Here is a 21,545-nt window from a genome sequence, read left to right on the forward strand (position 1 = left end):
TTTCATTTTATTCAAGAAAAAAAAGGTGAAATAGTAATTTTCATTTCAGGCATGTTACAAAATTTCATATCTCAAACGATATAATTCAAAATATGCATTCCAACAATTTCTCTTCCCGTGAAAAATATTTATGTTGTCCATATTTTTTGGTTGGAATCGGGCAAACAAGATAATATATAGGATATGCTTTTTGAATAAAAATAACTTTTTTAGAATTTGAAATGTCACAAATAAACAATCTCGCTTTTTGAAATACAAGCTCCAAGCACTGATAGTTTATTTTCAACATTAGTTTTAAAATTTTAAGCTTCATTTTTATAGACCTGAAACTTTCTGGAAAGAAATATTTTAGTAGCTTTCGGGCAACTTGCTTATGAGGAAGAGATGATAGAATTTTATTTTTTCTTTAAAAACAACTGTGGGAATATATTTTTTGAATTTGCATCCTAAACTCACTTTTTTGATTTGATATGAAATATTCATTCTTATTTGAATTTTTTGAAAATAACATCGGATCGATGTATTTTGAAATACTTTTGTAGTGTTATTATGCAATTTATAAATAGTTTAAATCACTCCAGTAACTGTAATGTTAAAACATATAGAAAAGTAAGAAAGCTTCGGATTTAAAAACGCATTTAGATTTTGCCTAAAATGAATGCCTTTAAAGAACTATTTTGGTGTTGTTATGAAATTTAAAAGTAGTTAAATTATTCATGCTACATTATTGGGTATAAAGGTTTATTTGTTTTGTAGATTTGTTATGGTTTCTAAAGTGAACTTAGACTTCACCTAAAATGATTGCATTTTAAAATACCATTTTTTTTGTATTTTACGAAATTCCTTAATAGTTAAATTATTCATCCAAAATTGCTGGTTATAAAGGCTTATTGCCAATTTTTTTTATGTGTTTGAAAATGTATTTAGACAGCACAAGAAAAATATTTCTTCAAAAGGTGGATATTTTTTAATCGAATTTATTTCAGTTTTTGTTGTGTTGTGTACTACTTCCGAAATATTCAATTACTTAACATACCTTTACTTTATTAATAGCTAAATTATATATACAACAAGCTTGAAGCCAAACTACAGCGGTTTTTAGTCGAGAGAAGCTAACCGAATCCCAAAAAACTAAATCACTCATAATTACTAATGGTTAACGATTTTGAAATATGTTCTCACATTTCACAGCAGAAAAAAAAATTGAATGCCTTTTTTGTGCCTCTACTATGGCCCATTTACTGATTTCCCATTTACTGACTGGCCCATTTACTGACTTATTTTCCTAAATTTCTGATTAAATGATTCAAGCTTGAAGTCGAATTACAAGTGTCGGTAGTCGAGAGAATCTCACCGAAACTCAAAAAATTAAATCACTTACAATTCCTAATGAGTAATGCTTTTAAAATATGTTGTTTCATTTCACAACAGAAAAAAATTGAATGCCTTTTCTGTGCCTCCACTATGGTCCATATACTGATCTCTATTATTTTCCTAAATTTCTGATTAAATGCTTCAAGCTTGAAGTCGAATTACAGCTGTCGGTAGTCGAGAGAATCTCACCGAAACTCAAAAAATTAAATCACTTTTAATTCCTAATGATTAATAGTTTTAAAATAGGCTGCTTCATTTCACAGCAGAAAAAAATTAAATGCCTTTTCTGTGCCTCCACTATGGTCCATTTACTGATCTCTATTATTTTCCTCAATTTCTGATTAAATGCTTCAAGCTTGAAGTCGAATTACAGCTGTCGGTAATCGAGAGAAGCTCATCGAAACCCAAACAATTAAATCTCTCATATGTACAAATGATTCATGGTTTTTAGTCAATAAAAGTATGTAAAATAACATAAATTTATTCATTAACACAATATTCTAATTATTATTATTGCATTATGCATGCAGAGTTGTTAGAAGTATCCATATCTGGAATATGACTTTTTGTTATTCCCTTCTAGTAGATGTTGCTCCAGGAATAATTAATTGCACTTTCACTGTTTTTATTGATTTTTCAATGAAACTCATTTTACTACGTTGACTTTGTACATAATTAGTACAATACAGTAGCTGAAACCCTGTATGCAAATTTGAATATTTCTTATAATTTTACAAATTCATTGTGATTTATGAAAAGGAGTTCCTCTTAGTTCAGTGCAAGGAAGCTAAAGAATGATCAATATAGAACAAGAGAAAGCAAAAAATACCTGTTTAAAATAGCCCCTATTGATTTTATGGATGAATGGTAGGATAATGTAAAAAGTACTGTAGAAAATGTAAAAAATAGTGCTTTCTCTAATGTTCAATGTATAAATTGTTAAACAAATGAACATGATTTTTTTAAAATAATTTTTATTGAAAATCAAAAGAAATAACGTTTGTAATCAATTAGTACTTTTCTTTAGAATTTTTGAATTTTGATGTTTATAAAAACAACACTTTTCAAACATCATTTCGAAAATAATATTTGTTTAAATTAAAGATATGAATTAGGTGTCGGTCATTGGTAATAATCAGTCACACGTGTAATGTGCATGGTTTTGTGCAATTAATTTATTATTTGAATAAATTTCTCAAACAAAGTTGGCTTTGTTTAATATTTTGGTATGTGGAGATCAGTCTAAATTTGAAATCACTCAAGAAAAGAGTTTAGATTACATAACATTGAGGATTTGTTAAATGTATAGATGTGGTGATTCCTTGAAATGATGATCTTCACGATGAATGAGTGAAGAGTGAAGATGAGTGAGATAATGAGTGAAAAAAGATACATTTTCTTTGAATTTTTCTTTGTTATGTCAATTACTCAGTAGTGATTGGCTTATTTTTCAAATATTACTAAAAGAATTACTTAAAAAAGAACTTGATCTCACTGGAAAAAAACTTTCAGTAGATAACAGAAAACATTTAAAACCTTTGGAATATATGATATATCATGTACAAGAGAATCTAATAACCATATATAAAATATTCGAAAAAATATGAATTTCATCATATAATTCATTGAAAAATAAATTTTGTTTAAATCTAATCCATAAGAATTCAAATTTTATACATATTTTTATATATATATATATATATATATATATATATATATATATATATATATATATATATATATATATATATATATATATATATATATATATATATATATATATATATATATTATTTCTATTATCACTCGTTCCTTGCCTTCATATTTCTCACCTTTACGTCATTTACTATTTTTTTTAGTGTATGCTTAATTTTGTTTGTTATTTGATTGGTAACTTTATTAATTTTCTTATTTTACTAGTCGTGATTTTGTTAGTAGTTCTTTGTTATCAGTGGGAAGGTTGCTTTAAAAAAGTAATGACGAGTAAAAGTATTAAGTTTGTAAAGCAAAAGAAAAAATTTTTACTTTGAAAAATGAAACATGGAAAGCAAAAGTACAAGTGCTATCAAAATGTTAACGATTAAATACACTTAATGGAAATTGAAAAATTTAAGATTATACTGATTCAAATTCATTAAAACAATTTGTTATTAAATTTTTTAATTTATTTTTTAATTTATTTGCATTTCACAAAATGTTTATTCAAATAGTTGTATTTTTAAAAGTTAATGATATCATGAACTGATGTGTGTATATGCCATAACTACAAAAAAAAAACATTATTTCATACGAAATAAAAAAAATAATTAAACTCTAAAATTTTTTTTAATACGTGCTTAATTTTATTTAAATAAAGTATGATACGAACTGATGCGTGTATGTGACATAACAAAAAAAAAATAAATTTTTTTTCATACAAAATAAAAAAAATAATCAAACTCTAAAATTCTTTTTAATACATGCTTAATTTTATTTAAATAAAGTATGATACGAACTGATGTGTGTATGTGACATAACAAAAAAAAAAAAAATACATTTTTTTCATGCAAAATAAAAAGAATAATTGAACTCTAAAATTCTTTTTAATACATGCTTAATTTTATTTAAATAAAGAATGATACGAACTGATGTGTGTATGTGACATAACGAAAAAAAATACTTTTTTTTCATACAAAATAACAAAAAATAATTAAACTCTAAAATTCTTTTAATACATGCTTAATTTTATTTGAATAAAGTATGATACGAACTGATGTGTGTATGTGACATAACAAAAAAAAAATAAATTTTTTTCATGCAAAATAAAAAAAATAATTAAACTCTAAAATTCTTTTAATACATGCTTAATTTTATTTAAATAAAGTATGATACGAACTGATGTGTGTAGGTGACATAACAAAAAAAAATACATTTTTTTCATACAAAATAAAAAGAATAATTAAACTCTAAAATTCTTTTTAATACATGCTTAATTTTATTTAAATAAAGCATGATACGAACTGATGTGTGTATGTGATATAACAAAAAAAAATAAATTTTTTTCATACAAAATGAAAAAAAAAATTAAACTCTAAAATTCTTTTTAATACATGCTTAATTTTATTTAAATAAAGTATGATACGAACTGATGTGTGTATGTGACATAGCAAAAAAAAAACATTTTTTTCATACAAAATAAAAGGAATAATTAAACTCTAAAATTCTTTTTAATACATGCTTAATTTTATTACAATTTAAGTATGATACGAACTGATGTGTGTGTGTGACATAACAAAAAAAATAAATTTTTTTCATACAAATTAAAAAAAATAATTAAACTCCAAAATTTTTTTAATACATGCTTAATTTTATTTAAATAAAGTATGATACGAACTGATGTGTGTATGTGACATAACAAAAAAAACAAAATTTTTTTCATGCAAAAAAAAAAAATAATTAAACTCTAAAGTTCTTTTCAATACATGCTTAATTTTATTTAAATGAAATATGATACAATGTTTTCATTACGAGCCGAAGATCTGTATCTTTTTGCACCTCATTGGTATTGTGTGCTGTTAAAATACGCAAAATCGTTAAGCTAAAAGTTAGAGTTTTGGAAAAATTTTGCACGATAAACAGAAAGTGACTAAGCATTCGTTATTTTCAGCCAAACATTCACAAGAAAAACAAATTTCTATCTGAAAGATATTTTTCATTTGGAGCAGTGTAATTTCTACAGTTAAGTCGATAAATAGTATAGATTTAACACAGCAAACCATATACCTTAATTTTTCCAATAGATCTTAAATACCATTTTTTTTATTCATGCATTAATAAAAAAATCATGAGTTAGGTATTGAAATTTGAAAAAAACTTGTCTTACCTTTTTTCTTCCTCAATTCTGAACAAGAAATTGTCGTCCTTCCAGCCAAGTATGGGAGCAAATGAAACTAAGAAACCTACAGCCCAAACAAGGAAAATCATAAGTCCTATTTTATTACTGCTTCTTTGTCTTACGTAATCAACATTTGTTACTGCCCAATATCTGTCCGTAGCAATTGCTACAAGATGCAATATAGATGCAGTGCAGCAAAGAACATCCGCCGAGGTCCATATTTCACACAATACTGGTCCTAGAATCCACTCTTGATACACTTCATATATAGCACCCATAGGCATAACCAGAAGAGCAACCATTAAATCAGCCACAGCCAATGAAAGAACTAAATAATTCCCAACTGTCTGAAGATTACGGTCCATCAGAATCGCAAATATGACAAAAAGATTACCTACTATAGTCGCCATTGTAGTTGAGCTCAATAAACCAGTTATAATAACTGCTTTAACCATATCTGACAAAGAAGATGAAGTATCATTTTTTACGTTCGTAAAGTTTCCTAACGGAAGTGAAAAGTTGGTTAGATTTCCATCAAACCAATATGCTTCGGAAGAATTGGTTGAGTTATCGTAGATAAGCAACATTTCGTGTTTTGATATATCACTGTCTCTACTTAAATTTGCTACGTGATCTTCATACAGAATAGGAAAAAGAGTCTCATTGCCCATTGGGAATTCCATGAAGTCTGTAAAGTTATCAGAAAAATTTGCCGATATCAGACGCTCCATAATTCACTTGCTCCTTAGGGTCCGATAACTCCAAATTAATCTTAAAAGTGAAATGAGAAAACTACTTACGTTTTTTTCGTTCAACGTATCTAAACGCTTGTCATTGAATAATCATTTATTTACGGGAAAGTTACAATTTTGATGTATATCAGCAAGAGTTTTAATTGCCTTTTATTTAGGCTTCTTTCACAGCCTTAATTCCATAATAAGATTTTATAGACATTTAATTAAATGATGGTTTTTTTTCTCACTTTGAGTTGAAAAGTTTAAATTGAGTTCTGAAATTCACAAGTCTTTAATGTAAAAAACGAAATAGAATGCCTGTAATGTCTTTTTAGAGAATGTCTAAGAATGTCATGTTATAAGAAAACTTCTTATCCTAAACTCATGCTGGCTACGAGAAGTTATTTACCAATTCGACGCCATTAAGATACCGCAGAAAGAACCTGAAATAAAGATGAAAATATATGTAGACTCAAATAGTCTATACTAAAATTTTAACAAAAATATACTTCTTAATTTGTAGCAATAAGACGAAACAATCATTATTTATAGTTCCAAAAGTTAACAATTCAAATAAATTGAATCGTAAAGTTGGGTATAATGAGTTTTTATTTCTTAAGCTTATTTGGGAAATTATTCAAAATTGCAAGAAATGTATTTAAAATTGCTTCTCAAAAGTATAGTTAAAATGATTACTCAAAACTAAGAAAATTATGAAGTCAGCAACGTTTTTATTATTATTTTTAAGATTGTATCATTTCTAAGAGAATCTTTGCTTTCGATTAAAGAAACGTTTAAATTCCCGTTTTAAATATTTTTTCTTGAAAACTGGTATTATTTTATCGTAATCTTTTTTCTCATGGGAATCGTGTTTTCTTCTTTTATTGTTAGTTTAAGCAATTTCTGTTAATTATAACTCAAACATAGCTTCGTCAGTTCGGGGCAGAAGTTGCTCGAATTTCTTGGTTAATCAAGTTTTAATGAATATTGTTTGAAAAGATACAGGATTAGGATTTAAAATTGTACACTAATAAATCTTTTTCATTGATTATTTTTGAAGTAATAAATTTATGGAGAATAACTATATATTTCTATGTTTAATAGTTTAAAAAAACTTTCTTTTTTTCTAAAAAAAAACTTCACCTATTATTTTCTATTTTATTAATTTTAAAAAAAAACAGCAAGAATCTGCAATTTGACCTTACAACTGAATTCAGTAAAGAATTTAAGAAATAAAGAAAACGAAAGTCCGAAAAAGAAGCAAAGAACAGAGTAGATAGGAAATAAAACGAAGACACTTTCCCTTAGATAAATACTATCAGTTCTAAAAAGAAGAAAATATGCAGACTTATATATTCTGAAGAAAATATATCATATCTAAACGCGTCTGGATAAAATATAAAGAACGTTGTGCATTATATGCAGACATCAAAATGAACTACTATATTTTACAAAAACGTAATATATACACATCTTAATGCATGTAGCCATATAGGCAATTTGTGCTATTAAAGGCTTTTAAGTGCCAAAGAAATGACTTCTATTTTCTGAAAAAATCGAAAAAACTATTTCAGTTCCAATAAATACCATCTTAAATAACCTATACGCATAGTTGAACAAACTGTCATAGGACGCAAGCAAAGCTGAAAGTTTGTAATATCTATTTGATTTGAAAAAAGTAGAAACTACATACCTGACTCTATATTTAGTGTATTGCAGAAGAGGAAAAGACTAAACCGATATGAAAAATTTTACTTACTTTCTGACAGAAATCATTATATATCTTCAGTTTCAATATTCGTCCTAGCAGAATATCCAAAAAAGTAAATAAAACTTTAACTTTTTTTTTATATTCTAACATGGTAAATACCGTAATTGCAAACCCAACTTTACGTTAAAAATTTATTAGAATTGTTATACATATAAGAGCACTTGATTTAAAAGTTTTGAATTCTACTCAAAGTATTACAAGTTTAAAATAATCATGTAGATACAATGCATCAAGAAAAAAAAAGTAGAATTCAAAACTTTTAAATCAAGTGCTCTTATATGTATAAGAATTGTTATACATCTAAGAGTACTTGATTTAAAAGTTTTGAATTCTACTCAAAGCATTACAAGTTTAAAAAAATCATGTAGATACAATGCATCAAGAAAAAAAAACAATCTTTAATAACTTTTGATCAAATGCTCGGATTTTCACGTTTTAGGGCTCAATCTTAATGGTTCGAGGGGGAGACCTCAAATATTAATTTAAGCAGACGATATTTTAAGTTGTAAAATCAGACACAAAAACGTACTTTTTCTGACTAAACATACCATTTTTTCAACGGATTAAGACTTTTGACCCCCAAAAATGTAGGGGGTAGCAACAATTTGGGAAATATGGTACCCATAGTTTGGTCAGGAGAACGATCCAAAGTTTGGATCCCATAATATTAATTAAATTTTACGCTTATTGCACCATATCTCAAGAAGTTTATAAGTGAAAGGAAAATTTTTTGCACGCAATTATAAAATTCATTTATCCAAAAGTAATTCCATGTAAGAGATAAATTTTTGTAAATATTTATTATTTTTATTATTTTATTTAATAATAATCAAAATTATTTTGAATTATAAGGTACACAATTTTTTACATCACTTCAAAATACCTAATTTTGCATGGCAAAATACAAACTTTGAGCGAAATAGGTTGAATAGTTTCTGAGAAATCGAATTTTAAATATGCGCCTTTTTTTAAAATTCGATTTCTCAAAAACTATTCAACCGATTTCACTCAAACTTATATTTTGCAATTGAAAATTAAATTCTTTGAAATAACGTACGAAGATTGTATACCTAACTATTAAAAATTTCTTCGACTATAATTAAATATAAAAAAAGATAAATATTTACTAAAACTTTTCTTCTTACGTTGATTTAATTATCTTTAGCTAGCCAAGTTTTATAATTGTGTGCAAAAATTTTTCAGCTCGCTTTAAAAGTTCTCGAAATAGGGTGAAACATGCAAAGAAATTAAGGTTAAGGAGTCCAAACTTTGGACAGCTCTCCTGGCCAAACTATTGGGTCCATATTTCCTAGATCGCAGCTACCCCCTATATCTTGCGGGTCAAAAACGGAAATCCGATCAAAAACGTATGCTTATTCAGAGAAAGTACGGCTTTGTATCTGATTTCGTAACTTAAAACATCGTCTATATTAAGTAATTAGCATAGTTGAGGTCACCCTCTCATGCCTTTAAGATTGAGTCCTGTAACTTGAAGATCCGATCATTAGATCAAAAGTTATTGAGGGATGTCCGTTTTTTTTTTTTTTTCTTTTCTTCTTTGCGCACTGTACATACAAATGAGGTTTTGAAAGATAAATTAATCGATTACAGTGCAATAAATTGTGAATAAAATTATGGTAAAATGTGCTGACACCCTAACTGCCGGTACTTTTAATGTAATATCTATTTTTATCGTAAAATTTTATGGAGCAGAATAAAAAATCTGATATACCATATTTTTTTGTAGTAATATTGTTTGTAAAATCACTTATTCATTATAATTAAATCAATATTACTGTAAGAGTTATGATATAAAATTTCACTGTAAAAATATATTTTACTGTAAAATGGAACTTTCAGATGCTTCTTTCAGGGTACCAGTACTTTTTACTGTAATTTTATCCGGAATTTTAACAGTGTAAACATAGAGTACATTTAATTACAGTGTGGACTACAATATAAAATCAGTTAAAGAAATGCTGTCGTAGAAGGCTTTACTTCTTTCTAATTGTAGAAATTACCTTATGACAGCAGTATACTTACCATTTTACAAAATTACATTTATATACTTACCATTTAACGAATTTCACTTTAAGAAATTGCAATCAAGTTTTAATAAAGCAAAAACAGAAGATTTGCTTAAAAAACTAACTTTGTGTTGTCAAATATATCTGGTTCCTTAAACGATAACACTGGGGAATAAATTTTTTGTTGTATTTAGACAATATTTGATCTTGCCTAATTTGAATGTGAAAATCATAAATCTGAAATTAGTTTTACTCCTAATAAGTTATATATTTTTTATGAATGACATCTTTAGTAGTTTATTTTTTGTCGAAATGTACAAGTTTAAAAATATTATACCTAACATGGGGTCGCGAAAATGTTGCGAAAAACTTCTAGGGGAGTTCGTGTTCATCATCAGAATTAAAATTGCATAGGAACCCATGCTCGGAAATGTAGTACAACGATAGTGTTCCCTATGATGACCTGTTCACACGAAGAAACAGTTCATCACTGGGGAAGCACCCCTAGTGGCCTATGGGTTCCTATGCAATTTTGCAATTTTAGTCCTGATGATATGCTCTAAATCCCCTAGAACTTCTTGTCACAACATTTATGCGATCCCTTGTTATATATAACGTGACGACCAGATTGCCGAGCGGTCAGCGTGCTTGACTCTGAAGCCAATGGTTGCGGGTTCGAATCTCGCTTTGGGCATGAATGTTTCTCTCGGTGTGTTGTTCTCTGTTGTATGATGTGTGAATGTGGAATTATTACACATATTTTGAATGCTTTTATTAAACCTTCGAATTTATTTTATGGTAACTTATTGAAAATCTAAACATATCTCTTATAACGAATGTTCAAAATACAAAACACACGCACTCGCAGAAATTATTAAATTACTATTTCTGAGATGTTGGTAAAAGAATTTCTAATTTTTCCCAGTGAAATAAGCACAATTGAAGGCAAGTATATATATCCGTTTCTCTTGAAATAGGAAATAATATGAATAAAAGAAATACTTTTAAAAAATAGTACTTAATAATTGTCGAAAAGTGAGAAAACAGTTTACTTGTCAAGGAAGTAAGGTTAACTATATATATTTATGATTTCACTAAACTTATATTACATTATTGGAAAAAAATATTTTTGTAAAAAACTGATGTCATATAAAATAATATTATCTAAAATTAATAGATTTCTATCTTTTTTAAAGCGGGTTTAGACAGTAAGCTTATTATAAGAGTCAGTTTATTACATTACATTCCACCTATGTCATTCATTTCTTATAATTTTTCGCCTGTCTTTGATTTTGTTCTTGTAGTTTTTTATTCTTTAAAACAAAATGACAAGACAAGGTTTTTTTGCTTTATGATGATTAGCTGAGATATACAAGTAAATCTCTTTTTTTTTTATCTAGTCTTTTGTTGATTAACAGTTTTTATTCCGGAATCCTAGTGCAAACTATGTGTATTTCTGGTGGAAATGTGCGTTATTGTGCAAGTATAGGGAAAACAAGAAACAGGATTGAGAGTAAATAATTTTTTTTCGTAAAATTCCGTAAAATTTGAAGTTTCTAGTAATTTGCGCGGCCATCACATAATTATGACGAAAACAACTAGTAGCTTTAAGTGAAACAAACTTAGAGTTAGCTTTTAATTTATACAATTAGCGTCAATCTTTGACAAAAATGCCCAGTGCTCGTAATTGTAACGAATTTCAGCAAAATTTGTAAAGTCGATTACTAGTTTATATGGAAACTATGTAAACCTTTCTAATTCGGGGGTGTATGCCTTTTACCATGGTAATGACGGCATCAGCGTATCGAAAACGAGTGCTACCGGCATTAAAGAACATCACTTCCGCTCTCTAACTTCATTGATGACCACGGAGTACGAACACAATGAGAGTTTCGTATTCAAATAGTCCAGGGTCACCGATTGAGGAGAGCAGGACCAAGGAAACTTGTCATATGTTTAAGAAGTGAAAAAACTATTGTGGGGTCAGTGCAAAGATTTGAACCCCCATTCTATCCTAAGCACACCGTCATGGTCATGACATTGACAGATTAGCCCTCTCGGCTAAAGTATGCACCCAGCTCCAAAAGTGGTATCATAAGGTGTTCACAATACATTTATTATTATTAGATTATTAGACATCTGATGATGTAAAACAAATATATGATAAAATTCTGTTTGTTTAACAGTATTAGGTGAAAACAGACAGTAAACAATTTTTTCACAATTAACAGTTTGGATATCATCTTTTTATGGTTACTTGACTGTAAATTAAATAAGTTGTTATTTAACCATTTAAATAAATTGTCAACTAACCATTTTTATGAAAAATTGCCAACAGTTTGAATTCAAAAAATTTTTGTATTCGTTAGAATATATTTTTATTTTTTGGATGACCCATGTGGTATTTTGAAACAGAAGTATTACCCATCATTGTGTTAAATTCAATTTATGTATTTAACTAATATATTTCCTGCATTTAATTCAAACAATCTAAAGCAAATGAACTTAAGCAAGGGGAAACAACCTGAACAATTCATGTATTCAGCAATAACATTTTCAATGACCAGGAAAGCGTTAAATTTCGAATTATAAGATTAGTCTATATTCACTAGTATTATCATTTCCGTGATTTGTTCTGTATTTTAATGAAACGGTTTAATTTAATCTAGAGTTTGATATAATTAGAAATAAGGAATAATGCGGAAAAATCTAAAGAACTCGAAAAAGTTGTTAAGTTTATTTAATTAATGGACTTATTGCATAGACTCTTGACTTAACGAATAGAAAGTTATATCGAGTGTTATAGTTAAAACTTTTTTATCTGGAGTAATTTTATTTAATTAATATGGCAATTTTAATAAGATGCGCTGTTAACTTTGGCACTTATCGTTTCAATATTTAATTAGGGCATTTTTATATATATGTTTAAAATAATTTTTTAGTTTTAAAAATATTTTCCTCAACATCAGATTCTTAAGATTTATATTTAATACGAAGAAAAAAAAGACCCACTAAACATTACGATTTATATCTTCGTCTATAGCCTTGGTTTTTTAAAGCAATAACTAAAAATGCTATAATGTAGATTAAAACGATTTACGTAAGCTCTTGAAAAACAAGTGCACTGCAATGAGTATTTATTTTCTTCGAGTGTTTATAATCAATATTATTTTTAAATCTTGTGATTTAAGATAATTATTTGAATATAATGTTCTCCGGTAATAATTAAAAACAATTAATGAAATGATTGCACAGCTGAAGAAAACACCGAAATATTTCTTATTTTTTCCAGTTTTTCTTCGAATAAGTATAAATCAAATATCATAAGTATCGTATTGTCTCCAAAGTCATTAATACTTAAAATGAAATAGACAATCCTATACAGTGTGAAAAATAAAAAACTGAACACCCTGAATAACTTATGATCTAATGATTGGATCTTCACGTTCTATCAATCTTAATCTATCTCAATCTTAAAGGTTCGAAGGGGTGACTTCAAATATGCTAATTATTTGGTGCACACGATTTTTCAAGTCACAGAATCAGACATAAGAACATACTTTCTCTTAATAAACATACCTTTTATTCGACAGATACAGATTTTTGATCCCAAAATCTGGGGGACAGCCGCATTAAGGGAAATATGGTCCCAAAAGTTTGATTAGGAAAAAGCAAAAAGCTTGCTCCTGAGAAATCTAATTTTAAAAATACGACTTTCTCAACATTTGATGTCTCAAGAACTATTTGAGCGATTTCGCTTACATTATTATTATTGGTATTTTGTAATTTAAAATTGTCTTATTTAAAACGGCGTGAACAATTGCATATCTTACAATTCAGAAGATTTTCGAAAGTAGTAAATAAATTAATAAATCTATACTAGAAGTTATGTTTTTCTAGAAATTATCTTTGGATAAACGAATTTCATAATTTTGCGTGAAAATTTTTCAATTCTCTCAAAAAATTCTCGAGATATAGGGAAATATCCAAAAATTTAAATTAATATTAAGGGGTCCAAACTTTGGGCCGTTCTTCTAACTAAAGAATTGTGATCTAATTTCGTGACCTAAAATATAGTCTGCCCTAATTAATTAGCACATTTGAGCTTACCCCCTAGAACTATTACGATTGAGTCCTAGAACGTGAAAATCCGATAATTAGAACAGAAGCTATTCAGGATAGTCCCATTTTTTATTTTGCGCATTGTACATGTTTGGCTATTTTATTTTATGTATTAATTACTTAGGATATTAATGACATTGAAGATTAAAACGGTGAAACCAACGTCATGTCATTAGCTGAAATATATGCTTTAGTTTCTTCTATGTTTATGAATTATTCATATTATTAATTATTCTTATTTATATAATTTGCTCTAAAAAAATTATTGTGTATTAGATATGACTAGTGGCTCCTCAAAGCTATAATTCATTTTATGCTATGTAATTACCTCTTACGCTGCAGTGCTTCTAATTAGCACATATATTCTTCAGTCTATCTTTTCTAAATAATTTCTGATAATTACCATATATTTACATCCGAAAAAGAAAGCAAAAATGTGGTAAATCATAACTTAAAAAATGCTGAATGTAAAATAGGTGCTTCATACAAATCAGTGAAGTCTTTTTATAAGGGGTAAGTGATACATAAGACAATTACTTACATTTAATATTAGTTGTTCATTATTTTAGGTTGAAATGCAAGTTATTGTACTTTAATTATCGCAAGAAATAATTAGAAGTTTCTGGTAAAAGCGAAAAAATAATACTGAATTGTATGACATTTCTTTTTCATAAAACGAATTTACGAGCTGCACATAAATCTTTTAAGAAAACAGAACAAAGAAGACAAAAGATATTTACGTTCTGCATATCAAATGGTAGAATTAAGCACACGATATAGTATTTCCCGTTTTTTTCGGTGATTTATTTCATACAGAATAAAACCTTTTTTAAAACGAGGGGGAATTTTTGAAATCAAATGTATTCATGAACGATAACTGTGGTAAATAATAAAACCCAAATGTTTTCTGAAATCTTTCGATACGAAGTTTTATTCTGAAGCAAAGTAATTGCCTTCATGGCGATGAATAGTGGTAAGGAATGTTAGTAAAAAGAGAACCCAAGTGCTAATGATCTTCGCTCAGAAAAGAAAAGATAAAAAAAAAAAGAAAAATAAAGAAACCAAAGCGTAGCATTTGTTTAGCAGGTGCGCGGCATTTCCCTTCGGTCTTTTGCTCATTAAGATAGTAATGAGTATCATTATGAGTTTAGGCCAACTTACATGATTACAACATGTAGTTTGAAAGTACTATCCACTTAATCGCAATTAATGAACAAAGTTAAAATCGGAAACACTTCTTGAATGATTAATTTCCTTCAAAAACCTCTTCGAAAGAAAACTTTCAGTTGCTTTTCTGCAATTTTTTTCAGCTACTTAATTTTATTGTTAGTGGAAGAAAAAAGGTTTTTTTATATGCTTAGCTACTTAATGCCAAAGCGTTATAATATGTCTGTTTCATTTATATAAATAATGCAATAATGAATTATATACTATCTATAAACATGAGGTTCGTATGTTTAAAAAACAAAAAAGTAACAAAGTGATGAAAAATTTATTATACTTCATTTTTTACTTTGACTACTTTTTAAAAGCCGTAATTTTAAACTATAGATATTCTATTTAAGTTATCTTCTATTTGTTACGTATACTTTGTGCTTAGGGACGGTCATGTTATGCAAATTCAAATAATTCAGAATTGATTGGACTTCTGATTCGAAATTATTTTTATTACACAACTAAAAACGTACTTACCAGAGATGCCAACTTGCTTCGGACAGCAAATATATATTTTGACACGTTCACGCCGGGAAAAGTGAAAATACTGGTACGGGAAAAGTGAAAATACTGGTTGAAGAACTATTTCAATATTAGATAATATTCGGCAGGAGTTAATATATTCTCAACAATAACAATTCACTGTAAGGAAATTTATCACGGCGAAGAAGCAATTCAATATAAAAATTGCATCCGTTAAAAACAATTGGTAGTTATGGATTTTATTATTCCCGGAAAAAAACTAAAAAATGAAATTCATTGTTACCAGTTTTTACTCCGGTGCGCTGCCAAGATGAGACAATTTAGCGTGACCCACCGGTGGGTCACCCCGGCGTGAACATGTTAAAGTGATAGTTTATCGATTGGGATTCTTGGTTTAATAAATTCCATTTAGTAGATTTTTATCCACCACTATTTCTAAATAATTCGTTGGCTTATAGAATTCCCCACTTTATAGTAGTTATGTTATGCTATGCCTTTTAAAAATCAAGCAAAAATAGTTAAATATTTGCAAAATTTACTTTGTAGTTATTTACAGTTTTTTTTAATTATTTTGTCCGGAGCAGTTGGCATCTGTGACTTACATATTTTAACTATGAATATTTGCTTCTGTTTATGAATATAAGCGTAGAGAACAACAACAAACTTTGGTCAGCTCATTCTGGACTTAAAACAACAAGCACGCCATCATTGGTGTTTTTAGAAGGGGAAATAATTCTCGTGTAGTGTGAAGGCGTGAGTGTTTGGTTTAAGCTTATTCAATTTTAAGTTTTTAATTTTAAATTACAACCTTTAACCCCCTTGGGGACGGGTGATTCAGAAAAGCATTCGTACAAAATCAGAATCAGGATGTAATTAAATAAAAAACGGTAACTTAAATGCAGCCGTTTCTGATTTGACAGACTTACTTTGCTTTTACTTTAATTATTGTTAGTTTAATCATATATATAATCAATGTTAATTCAAAGTATAACTAAATAGTTTTATTTTGAACAAAGTAATGGTGAATTAAATAAATCAAACAATTGTAACTCAGCCCACAAATAAACTGCTAAAGAATTACTTTGATTACCAGTTTTATCTTTTTACCCTGGTTGATACAGTTTTATACTGGCACGTATTTGTGACAGTTTGAGCGAAAGGGTTAAGGTCGTATGAACGTACACTTGATTTGGTGCACAAATTCCAATAAAATTAAAATTGAATATTTTTCTCCCTCTTTTTAATTTTTCAAAACGCAAGAAACCTTCAAAAATTACGATTCTTCCAAGAAATAAAAAAAATAAAATTGTTTGTTCTAGTGTAATAAATAGCTTCAAGCTACCTCTTAATAGCCATATCAGTCCTCTATCAAACTTGAACATTTTTAGAGTCTAGATATGTTGCAAAACGCTTGCCGATTATATTAGGGGGACCGGAAAGTAATGTCATTTCGGCTCATTAAATATTCGTTACTCTTTAAAACCAATTCATATTTTTTGATCCATTTCGATTCATTTTCGATCCGACATTGTAATATTATTGCTAACGAGGGTGACAACATTATTGCACCGAAGCGACATTACTTTTCGGTCCACCTAATATGTATAATGCCAATTTATATCTCTCAGAAACTAATTAAAAATTATATATTAAAGCATCTTCATCATTTTTAAAGGATCGTAAAAACTTCGAAAAATAAGACTCTTATAATTTTACGATATTATAGAGAACTGTAAACTATTCCAATTACACATATCAATCATTTTTGGGTGGACTTGAGTACCTCTATATTTCCTCAATACCACGACAGCCCTGGATGGGCCGTAGCATTCTGCAGATTTTGGTAACAGGTGGCCCTATCCTTGGCTTTGTCTTTCCATCCTATTATTTATACATTGTTGAACAAAAAACGTGAATTCATTGCGAAAGTTAAGGTAAATAGTAAACTATAAATTATTAACTGCATTTGATGAAAAGTGTACCCTTTTTTAAACAATCAAAATATTTAATAAATCAAGTGAAAATGTAGTGAACTGTGATAAACGAAAGAAGCATAATGAATAATTTAATTATATAAAAACATAAATGGAGAGTTTAGTGGTAGAAACTGGTAAGTGACATTTTCAGAGATGGTAAGAGTAAGACAATCAGGGTAAGAAAAAAAAGTTATATCTACACTATTTTATTACCAATTTGTTAGACTACAGGGCAAAAAATTCTTTATTTTCTTTTCTATTTTTCACTGTCTAATTTAAAACAAAAATCATGCATATGCACTCAAAACTAATGCGGATTAGTTGGAATGAACATTTACCAAATCATAAAAATTAAATAATAGAAAAAAAAATCATAAAAATTAAGTAGAAAATCATAAGAATTAAAGAAACAAGCACAATATGGGAAAACGAAACAATAGCAACTTAGCACAACAAAGTAAATTTCAAAATCTTACCGAAGTTTATTTTTCATTTCTTTAATTGATTATAAGAGCGTGATTTATACATAGCATTAAGATTCTATTTTTCATTGAATAGTAAATGAGTGATAGACTTTTCATAGGCCATATTGCCAAATATAACATTACTCATCTACGAACCATTATGAGCTCGAACTAACTGAAAAGAAATAATAAAATCTTTCTTGATTAGCAAAATCCTGTGGCTCCATCTGTTATGAAAAAAGGAAAAAAAAACATTAGTTATATTAAGATTAATATGAAATCGAAAACGATTCTCTTACAGTAAAAGTACCCATATTAATGGAACCACTTAATGTCATTTTCTGCAATTCATAAACACTCCTAAAATGTCACTTACTCGGTTTTTACACTAAGCTCTTCAAATGTCATAAAATAATAATTAATGAAAGGAAATTTTAGTTTTTATTTTACTTTTTCCTAATCAAGTTTAAAAATAGAATATTTATCATTCAAATACAACTAAATTTTAAAAGTTTGGCTCGTGTATAATAAAGTAAAAAATATTTAATAGCAACTGAAGGACAAAGTTGACATCAAGAGGACTTCTTTAAGGGATTAATTTTCTTCTTATATTTTTTTTTCGAAAAAAAAAATAGATAAATCAGTCAAACTTTTAAGCTTAGTTTATTGTTTACTCATTGAAGTGGAAGAAAACATTTTTCCGCAGATTATTCTGACATTAAATGTAACAGGGAAATATAGTTATTAAAGAATTTGATTTACAAAAAATAATAAATGTCATTAGCAGAAAAATATTATTCCTTTTTGCTCCAAAATCTTAAAATAAGGATTAAATAAATAGTCATTATATTTTATTTAAGTTGGTATTAATAATATTCGTTGAAAATAACTAAGGCGGAAAAAAATGAAAATACAGAAAGCAGAATTAATAAAATAAAAAAATTCTAAATATATTTTTTCTGATATTTAATTAATTAAGATGATTAAGAGAATAGCTAAATGTCAAGCTCAACTAAACTTTAGATTACAGGGTAAAATTTAATAGTTTAAAATAACTTTGTTAATCGTTAATTAGCAAAGGAGGTTATAATTGGAAACAATTTGTGAAAGATTTAGTTAGACAAAACTCAATAAAAAAACCATCTTTTAACTTTGTTTCAGTTTTTTATCACTCAATTGTAGAACTCGTTTATTGAATATGAAAAAAATAACTTTAAATTTTATTATTTTTAACTCTAAAACTATCTAATCTTCATGCAAACTAGTGAAAGTTTTAATTAAGTGATTTTAGATAAAATATTTTTGAAACAAATAATACTTTGAATTTAAATGAACATGCGTTAATTATAAAAAGTACAATGTTAAAAATTTTTGAAGCAGACAATTATAGTTAACTATGGATGAACTATGGCTTCTAGAAAATTAAAAAAAAGAAAAAAAAGGAAAAGAAAAAGAAGATTTAGCGAGATAGGTCATCTTTCTACTTTCTTTTATATGTATGTAATCTATTTATCTACCTACCTATCTATCTATCTATCTATCTATCTATCTATCTATCTATCTATCTATCTATCTATCTATCTATATATATATATATATATATATATATATATATATATATATATATATATATATATATATATATATATATATATATATATATATATATATATATATATATATAAACACAAAGAAGAAAAACAAAGCAAAATAAAATAGAAAATCTTTTAATGGGAAAACGCAAAGGTCTTCATCAGGACACATTCTCTCACGATAAATGCGATATTTCTGACTGAAGAATCATTATCCTAAGATAAAAATTACTCTTTATAATGTGTCTATATATCAAAAAAATGCAGTTGAAAATGAATTTGAGATAAAAGAAAGCAGAAAATAAGCTTACCGACGTGGAGCAGAAGTGAAAAATGCCTTAAAAATAGATATACTAATTTAATTTAACAAAATTTCACTTAGTAGAAAAAAACGGTGCTTATAGCTTTTATATATGTATATATATATATATATATATATATATATATATATATATATATATATATATATTCAATTCTACGATATAAGGGCATTATAAAGAGTGATTTTTATGTTAGGAAAATTATTCTTCATTTCGAAATATCGTAAATGAAATATAAGTATTGTACTACTGTGAAAAAAATTCTTCAAAGATCGTATAAACTGACAGGTATGGTTAAGGGTACAAGCTTTTTTCCGACCTTCACAAGTGGTCCAAAATGACAAATTTAAAAGTTGATTTTAGCTTTTTCTCATATATACTTCATTAATGTTATTAGAAAGGGGTACTCTTATAATTTTATTTATTGTTACGCATACAAATGTAGCTTTGTGTACACATTAGAAATACATACATCTAGGATAACCATGGGATTCGAACTCACTACCTGTACGCTTCAGAATCGTCTCCTAACCATTAGTAATATTCAGTAACACACATATTTAGTATTTTCAGTAATTCTTCTAACAATTATTCTTCTAACTATAAGTAAGCCCTTTGTTTCGTATCAAATCACAAAATATTGGCCAATGGTCAAAAACTAGACATTTTGTGGCAATTTAAAAAGGTTTAAATTAGAAATAGAAAAAATATTTTTTTAAACAATATTTTTCAAATGTTCCAAGGAATTTTTTTCAAGATATGAAAAAGACGAAAATAATAGGAAAAAAAATGGTAGACATGAGTATATTTGTAGAATAAAGCGTATAGCATTTATTGCGTATATTTTTAGAATATAAATAGAAAAAAAAATGTAATTTAAAACAATATTTATTAAAATTTTAAAGCCTTCTTTCTCCAGATATGAAAAAGACAAAAATAATAGGAAATGAAAGAAATGGTAGAACTCCGTATATTTGTAGAATTCTAGAAAACTAAAAAAACGCATATGGAAAGAAGATTTAACGAGATAGGCCTACTTTCTTTTTATAAATGTAGAATCTGGAAACCACGTTAGAACTTTGACAAAAATAATTGAAGAAATTGTGCTGAGGAAAGTGCTTTCCAGGGGAAAGACAGGTTCTCCAAAGTTCAAGTGATCGCTTTGTGAGGCAAGTGATTTGTGTTTTTTTCACTATTCGAACCTTCCTTTTCTATTCTTGACTTTCTTTAAGTTAGGACTTAAGAATCGAACAACCAATTGCTTTATTCCAAAAGAACATTTATTGAAGAAGCCTGCAACTTAAACTACAATAGCAAAGTTTTGACAGTTATATTGAATTTTTTAAACTAAAGTTCTGTAAAAGGTTCATGCGTATATGGAATTTACTATAAAACTTTCGTTTGTGTATTTTGCACAAGTTTTACCAAACTTTGCAAACCATAGTCTTTTATTTAATAAAAAAATTACATTTTACATTAATACTTAATGATGTTATGCTTGTGTTGCAACAATATTAGTCTAGTTATACTTATACTAATATGCACTAATATTAGTATTGTTTTTTTGTATCCAGTTGTGTGTTATTTTAATAA

The 21,545-nt window shown here is 27.4% G+C and overlaps 1 protein-coding gene across 3 annotated transcripts in view; it reads right to left on the reverse strand.

The window, feature by feature from the left end:
- The window catches only part of LOC107439647 (5-hydroxytryptamine receptor-like), a 497,423-nt gene that overhangs the window by 78,934 nt on the left and 396,944 nt on the right, over positions 1–21,545 (reverse strand). For all 3 annotated transcript variants that reach the window (XM_071188193.2, XM_071188195.2, XM_071188194.2), the window contains one exon: positions 5,237–6,425. In XM_071188193.2, the coding sequence (XP_071044294.1) occupies positions 5,237–5,979 (743 nt within the window). In that variant the 5' untranslated portion in view covers positions 5,980–6,425. The remainder of the gene's footprint in view (positions 1–5,236; positions 6,426–21,545) is intronic.

This window comes from Parasteatoda tepidariorum, chromosome 12, assembly GCF_982258835.1.
Source record: "Parasteatoda tepidariorum strain Cologne lab strain chromosome 12, Ptep-v5.0, whole genome shotgun sequence".
In the NCBI taxonomy this organism is placed as follows: Eukaryota; Metazoa; Arthropoda; class Arachnida; order Araneae; family Theridiidae; genus Parasteatoda; species Parasteatoda tepidariorum.